Source organism: Muscardinus avellanarius, assembly GCF_963383645.1.
Source record: "Muscardinus avellanarius genome assembly, chromosome: 14".
Classification (NCBI taxonomy): domain Eukaryota; kingdom Metazoa; phylum Chordata; class Mammalia; order Rodentia; family Gliridae; genus Muscardinus; species Muscardinus avellanarius.
This window is the reverse complement of record NC_137800.1, coordinates 89395568-89403712: the sequence shown is the minus strand read 5'-3', so window position 1 is coordinate 89403712 and position 8145 is coordinate 89395568. Positions and strand designations below refer to the sequence as shown.

General features: G+C 45.9%; 1 protein-coding gene across 1 annotated transcript; it reads right to left on the bottom strand.

Moving 5' to 3' along the window:
• Positions 1-2160: 2160 nt before the first annotated feature.
• Positions 2161-7867, bottom strand: LOC308273406 (HLA class II histocompatibility antigen, DQ alpha 2 chain; the record flags this gene model as incomplete). Its single annotated transcript, XM_080710511.1, has 4 exons — positions 2161-2315; positions 2568-2849; positions 3295-3543; positions 7786-7867. The coding sequence occupies 4 exons, from the start codon at positions 7865-7867 to the stop codon at positions 2161-2163; spliced, it is 768 nt and encodes a 255-aa protein (XP_080566637.1).
• Between the last annotated feature and the right edge of the window lie 278 nt (positions 7868-8145).

Here is an 8145-nt window from a genome sequence, read left to right as displayed (position 1 = left end):
TTTTATAAAGTTTAGGGCAAGGGTGCTGGACATAGTATATTTTGTCTCACTTCACAAGGCCATCTCAAACTTAATTGTATACAGTGGCTCTAACTAAGGTCAGTTTGAACTTAATATTTGGCCCAATACTTTTATCCTTGGGAAGATATCTTTGCCGCCTGAGTCTCTCACAAGCCGCTCCCCATCAGTTTTAATGTTTATACATAAAATTCCAATTATACATATTAATCCAAATAATCCTAAAATAATTTTTTGAAGAAAGAAATGCCAGACATACTTCATGGGGGGTCTACGCCGTTGCAGATCCCCTGATCGAGCTTTCTCAAGATTGCATGAAATTGCGGTGGCAAGAAGGGACCTTAGATAAATGAGGAGAGAGACGAGTAGAATGGTGGAAAGGGGTTGGGGAGGAAGTTGGGGAGGGAAAAAAGAACTAATGAAGGAAATAGTTCAAATAAGGCCATGTGTGTATATGAGGTATCACTGCCAATCTCACTAACACATACAGGGAGAGGAGGAGGAGGGAAATCTGGAAGGAAGCACACCAAACGTTATGTGCACATATGTCTGCGTCACTCTGAAATAATGCTATGTCCATAGATGAGGTTATCACTACCAATCCCACTAACGTACGGAGCGGGAAGGCAAAGGAGCAGGGAGGAGTGTTGAGGGAAATATACCGAGGTGTGTGTGTGTGTGTGTGTGTGTGTGTGTGTGTGTGTGTGTTTGTGCACGTGTGTGTATATGTGTCACTTTTTTTTTTTTGGTGGTACTGGGGTTCCTGGAAGCCCTTCCACCTCCGGGCAACACTCCCAGACCTATTTTATACTTTTATATTTGGAAACAGGCTCTCTTAAGCCAGCGCGGCTGGCTTCGAAACTGCGCAATCCTCCTGTCTCCGCCTCCCAAGCAATGGGATTACAAGCGTGCTCCACCACGCCCGGCAGGTGTGCCCGGCAGGTGTGCCCGGCAGGTGTGTCACTTTGAATCTCATCATTCTCACCACTGTGACCTGAACACCTAACACACAAAACTCTGTCATCCATTTTAAAAGCCATGTTGAAGTGAATACAGAGTATTTACTGGGCTTTTTTTGTACTTCTTTTTTATACCTTTACTTGTGCATTGTAATTATACATTGCCGTGAGGTTCAAAGTGATACACCACACACACACACACACACACACACACACACACTTGGTGCGTTTCCTTTCTCGTCCCACCCTGCTCCTCCCTCCTCCCTCCTCGTATGTGTTAGTGAGATTGGTAGTGACACTTTCACATATGGACATAGTGTTGTTGAACTGTTTCCTTCATCAATTCTCCAGCAGAAATACAAAAAAAATTGAGGAAACAACAATGTTTCTCTTTTTTTTTTTGGTGTGTGTTTCTGCCATAACAAGTCTACACCAAGGGCCGAGGACATATATTACCTTCATTGATGCCTGTATTGGAGGCACAGGGCAGTGGCCAAGGGTGGGAATATGAGGAAGAGAGAAATTTCAGCCTCTTCTAAGTTATCAAAATAGTATTAGGCTGTATTTCATTGCTTCAGGATTACTGGCCATGAAACTTGATCTGAGAAGTGAGATTATTTATGACAGAAACATGGAAGGAATCTCTCATTCTTACCCAAAGTCCCAGTGAATATTGAGATGAAACATAGACAAAATTCAATAAAGACTTAATAAAATGTGATTTATTGCTTCCATGGGTATACTGGATCAGGGTCATTGAGGGATTAGGTAGCTGGGTAGATTATTCTAAGGATTCCATAATAGGTAATATTAGAAAAAAGAAAAAATTCTGGTGGTAGTGGGGGCGGAATTCTGAGGGGATGTGAGCTCTGAGAGGTCAAAGCACCTTAGATCCAGAGAAGAGACGGTAGGAGGGGCATTTGAGAAGTGAAAGAATATGATGGCCTGGTTAGGTCCAATAGTGCTGGACCATCTCCCACATCACTCTTCTGTTCCTGGAGATGGGCAGTGTGCCTGCAAAGAAAGGCACATGGCGTCAGCGGGCTCTAAGGGTTCCCGTGCTATTATCATACCACTCCATTGTTTCAACTGCCTGTGTGTCAACACCTTCCCCTTCCTCTCCTCCCCCTCCCCATACGTGACTTCATCTCTGAATAGGAAAGCCCTTACCTTCCCTGCAGACTCACAAGGGCCCTGGGTGCCTGGAGGCGCTGCCTGAGCGCAGGCCTTGGGTGATGAAGATGGTTCCCATCACGATGCCCACGAGGCCCACAGCCAGCCCCAGGGCGCAGACCACAGTCTCCGTCACCTCTGACACCGGAGCTGGGAACTCAGGTTCTGTGAAAGGGAAGTTGTTGAGGTCAGAATACCGAGAATCTTCATGTGCACTGTGTGAAACAGAGTTGGGCGTGTGGGGCAAGAGTTGATTCTCAAAGGCTGTGAGTGCAGAGCTTAGGGAAGAACGTAAAGTCCACCATTAGAAACCTTTTGAGAGTGGAAAACAAGTTTGAGGTATTAGAGGCCAAGAGGTAGGATGGTCTGGACTTGACAGAGAACAAGAAGGTACCAAAAGGGATGACTCATACGTACCCCAGTGTTTCATATATGGCTCCTCCAGGCCCCAGTGCTCCACCTTGCAGTCATAAACATCATCAGCAGAAGGGAGGAAGGTGAGGTAGGCAATCTTGAGGAAGGAATGGTCGCTCTTGGAGAGGAAGCTGGTCTCAGAAACCCCTTCTGTGACGGAGTGCCCATTGCTCAGCCATGAGATGTTGATCACAGGAGGAAAGATGTTGTCCACTACGCAGATGAGGGTGTTGGGCTGACCCAGCATCACGGGGGACTTGGGAAACACAGTCACTTCAGGAACCTCTATGGAAAGGAAATGTCCTGATATTAAAGGCTGATATTAAGCACTCTGCCTGGGAATTCTGCACTGTATCATGGGTGAGCCCTCCCATGAAGACCTGCCCACAGAGAGTCAAAGGAACCTATTTCTCTCTGCTTAGGAGATACCATGCATTCCTTCACCGTATCCCTATCCCTAATCTCTATGGCCATGCATATTGAGGTAGGAGGTCGGTGGGGCCCCTTCTTGAAGGAGCCAAGGAATTCATTACAGGATTAAGGACCTTTGTATTACATGGTTGTATGCGATTTGTAAGATGAGAGGACAAAGGTTCGGCAGTTACTATGAGACCTGGGGCTCCCTGGAAGAGTTTCATTGAGCAGTAAAGATTATCACTAGAGAAGAAGGGAGTGATATTGGGATGAAGAAATAGATTTAGTACAGAGAAGTAGGATGGCAAACACATACTATTAGGAGCCGGTGTAGAATTGGTCTGTTTAGTCAGGATGTTCAAGTTGTATTTTGCTTTAGCTATTTCTGTCAGTCCAGCTTGTGGGTCAAAACTTGTAAATTTTTCATACTCAGGAAGCCTCCAGACAGTCTGCTTCTTCTGAAGATCCACGTAGAACTTCTCGTCTCCATCAAATTCAAAGGTGAACTGGCCAGAGGGTCCATGAGAGTGGTATAAATATATGCCATAGGATCCAACATGGTCGGCTGATGCAGACAAAGAGCAGAAAGTTGGAAAACAGGGAGAAAAGAACTGTATTAACAAAGTGACAGGTGGAGCTGACTTTTTAAAGACTGTGGACTTCATACTTGGCATGAGGGCTGGACAAAACTCCCCCATCTGTTTTCTCCCCCTAGTGTTGGTGTTTATTGGCACAGTACGGTCTGGCTTCCTCCCTATGATGTGAGCTCCAGGAAGGCAGAATGTTACATGTCTCCTACCCGCTGTCCTGAGCGCCTTGCTCAGGGTCTGAGATGACTAGTGTGATTGGATGACAGAGGGATGAATGCATTTTTCGCGGTTACCTTTTTTTCTTAAGAATTGTTTACTTCCCTCTGCTTTATAAGTTTTATCTCTAAACTCTTTAATGGTTAATAACAAATCCACAATCCCACCATACTTCCTTTCCCCTTGTAACCGGCTCAAAACAGGACACTTTCTATACAGGGTCCCCTCTCATTTATTTTTTAACAAAAGAAGCACACAAAATCTTATTATTTTAGGAGTTTCTTCTAACTCTTGTAGGGTATAAGAAAGAGAATAACAAGAATAATGCCAACATTACAAAACATATAAAAACGGTTTGCCTAAAAGTCGTTACTGTGTTAATAGTAGTAATCCTTAGAGGAGAACACTTAATTTCTCCTGGAATAAGAAATGGAAGATTTAAGCCAGGTACATGCCTATAATCCCAGAGGATCATAGGTTTGATACCAACCTCAGTAACTTGGTGAGACCCTCAGCAACCTAATAGGACTCTGTGTCAAAATAAAAAAGAGATAGGGGTATAGCTTGGAGGTAGAATGCTCCTAGGGTCAATCCCCAGCATCACACACACACACAAAGGAAGCTATTTTAGTTTTGGATCTCTCTTTCCACTCCCCTCCACCCCTAACCCCCACCCATTACTAAACTTCTCCCTCCAGCAGACCACACGCAGGTCTGAGGACCCCAAAGCAGAAGAGCAGCCAGCAGAGTGTGATTGCACACTCACCAGCACATCAGCCCAAGTGGATCACTGTGTCATTGCATCTTTCTTGTGCTATTTCACCTTTCCACTCTTCCTCATTTACTGAGCATCAGCGAGTGTCAGGCACAGTGTGTGGGGTGGGGGAGGAGTAAAAGGCCAACCAGACACAGAATCTGCTGTCGAGGAGCTCACTGAACAGTGGGAGAGTCAGGTAAGTAAAGGAGCCAGTGCCACTTGTCCTGGTGAGGGCTGGGGAGGACGCGGACAGCGCACACTCCAGCATCCTGCCCATCACACTAAACCACACCATCCGTTTACACTGCCTGCTCTTTGCAGGGATCTGTTTCCTCCCTGAATCGAGGCTACTCTTTAGGATTTCCTGAGAACTCTACTTTATTCTGAAATCTTTCTGTTTAGTGCCAACATTTTAGTTGTCTTCTCACCAACATGTCTCAACCACTTTCCCTATATCTTGTTCTCCTTGTTTCTTTTCTGGCTCTTGACCAGCATGGCGACCTTGACTGATCACTTATCAGCTCCCCAAAGCCTCCTTATCTTTACAATAAGCCTTCCTGACTTTTTTAAAGATAAACATACACAATCATTCATCTCAGTGGGTGCTTCCTGGGCCACACGTGCCACGGGGGACACGCCTGGGCTGTTCCATCTGGACCCAGGGCACTTTACAGCTTCAGCCTCACTGTCCTGCTCAGCAGGGCTCCTTCCGCTGTCCTGTACCCCATCCTGCTACCACTTCTAACCTGCGCAATTCTAGGGGGGCAGGTAGCATGTGTTTTAGTCAAGTAACCCCAAACTTAGCTTATTGTGTGCTCAAAAATATATATTGAATGACAATTTTTATGTGTGTGTGTGTGTGGGACTAAAATCAGGAACATTCTACCTCTGCGCTACACCCCTATCCCTATTTTATTTTTGAAACAGGGTCTTACTAAGTGGCTGAGGCTGGCCTCAAACCTGTGATCTTCCTGTCTCAGCCTTCCAAGTACTGGGATTCTAGGCGTGCGCCACCCTGCCTGGATGACAATTGCAAATTTTGAGTCACAGAGACGTTGGGGAAGATCGACAGGTGCCAGGTGGCAGAACCACGGGACGCTCAGGATGAGCGACAGCCGGACTGAGCTAGGACTTGTGAGCCTCGTACTTTCTCGCTTTCATGGGCCCCTTCTCCATAAGCACACGGAAAATCATATTCTATGTGTGAAGACAAATATACTACAAGCTGGATCAAATGTAAACATTTCTTCTTCTAATTTTTAAAGAAATTAAGACATTTCCAGTGCAGCCCTGCAGGATGCTGGGCCTCCGCACGGCTCCCACTGTGGCCAGTAGGCAAGTGGAAGCTGACCAGGGCCCTAGAGTGATGCTGAGGAGAGAGAAATTGGAACAAAGAAGCCGAGTGGCTCTGGGAAAGCAGATGCAACCTGCACCTCCACACAAATTAGGACGGGTACAGTCAATAGGGTTGCTTGATCTCTTTCACTTCCCTTTTAAAAATCTCTGCCTTTTCAATGATGGCTTTCACGAATCTCCTGTTTGTGTCTGTGAAATGGCAGAGTCAGATGTGGGCGTGGTGGAGCACACCTGTAATCCCAGAACTTGGGAGGCTGAGACAAGAGGATCACAGTTTCGAGGCCAGCCTCAGCAACTTAGTGCGACCCTCAACAGATGAGTGAGACCTTACTTCAAAATAAAAAGTTAAACAGGGCTGGGCGTGTAGCTCAGAGGCAGAATGGCCCTGGGTTCAACCTCCAGTTCCACAAAAAGAAAAAAACACAAACAAAAAACCCCTCAAAAACCAAACCAAACCAACAAACCTGGCAAATTCAGGAATGGATTCTGAAAGAGAGATAAAGGACAGTGTGGAGGGAGGTTGGGAAAAGTGGACAAAAAAAGACAGCGATGCCACAGGGCCACACGGCTGGCCGGTGTCTGCCTGTTTTCCGTTCATAGGACTTCATTAGATGGAAAGAAAAATAGATAACTTGGGTTGATAAACTGAGACTAAAACAACTCACTAAAGTTTTCCATAAAGTTCCCAATTTTAAAATAAAAATACACTTATTATTTTGTTAAAGAAAAACCTTAAGCTGCACCTGCAATAGAAATGGTTGTGTATAAGTGGGGGGGGGGGCGACACATACTTTTCACCATAAAGCAAATCTATAACTTATTTTATTTGATTATTTTTGAGACAGCACATACCAAGGTTACCAAGATTAAGAAGGAAAAATGATGTTCTAACATCGATTCCCAAACGGTTTTGGTTTACTTCTCCCTTCTCAGAAAAAAAAGTCACCCTGTGCCCCTCTGGGAGTCTACCTTCTTTAATCAAATAAACAGAAAGATGCCATGAAGATTTTGCATTGCTTTATGCATCTGTATTTTGTTCCCGCACCTTGGTGGAAGGGCGGCGGAATCACCCACTTTGAGAACCTGTGGAAAGATCTTCAACCTGCTTCCCAGCCCTCCTGTTCCCAGCAGAAAACGTGTGAAATCTGAGACAAAGAAAAGAGGATCTCCGATATCTCTACACACTGCTCGTTATTCATGAGATGCTCCTCAAGATATTCAACAGGACATGTACAAAACTTCAAAAGTAGGCCAGAGAAATCCAAGAGTAATAAATTCATAATTTTTTAGTAATGAAAAGTAGTCCACTCATGAACACACCCCCAACATTTGCGACAACCATGACCGATGTCACAGAGACCGCCAGGCTAGATTCACTAGATCCTACATTAGAAACGCAACCACTGGTGAACCGTGCAGTGGTAACGCTACCTAAGAGAGGAGGCGGGTTTCCTGAGAGAGGAACGGCGTGATTTTAGGCCTCTCAGCATTGAGAAGGGGTCTGGGGGTGCTCACCTGTGATCCAATCCTGAGAGGCTGAGACAGGAGGACCACAGTTTCCAGACCAGCCTCCACAACTTAGGCCCTCAGCAACTTAGTGAGGCCCTGTTCCAAAATAAAAAATAAAAAGGACTGGGGGTGTAGCTAGGAGATGGAACACCCCTGGATTTAATCCTCAGTATTAATGTGTGCAGGCACGCGTGCCCACACACACACATAATTTTTGTCTGTATACACACATTAATAAATATAAGTAAATAAGAGACAAAAATAAAACATTTATAGTATGCCCCTCAAGAAACCTCTGCTCAGTCGACCTCTATGCTCCTTTCCTTTCACTCCCTGCCCTGGAGCTCCAGGGAGCACCTCTCACTCCGCACGCACTCACCCATAATGTCTTCCCCTCCACTGGGGCTCAGCATGGCGGTCAGGGCGAGGGCCCCCAGGATGAGAGCTCTGTTCAGGGTCATCCTCTTCCTGAGGTGGTCTCAGCAGCTGCTGTTCTGAAGTGTAGAGGGCTGTGAAGACTGAGCCAAGGAAATCTAAAGACACCCAAGCCAAACCCTGCCACATCGGGTCTCAGCCAATCAGAAAAAGCCCCTGTGATGACAGCTCAGTTGCCAGGAGCAGAGTGTGCATGAAGAGGCCTGGAGGATAGGGGGAATCCCTGGGGTTCCCTGCAGCCTCTGCTCAGCCTGGATCAGAGAGAGTGCTCCGTGATGGAGGGGTATTGATTCTACATCACACT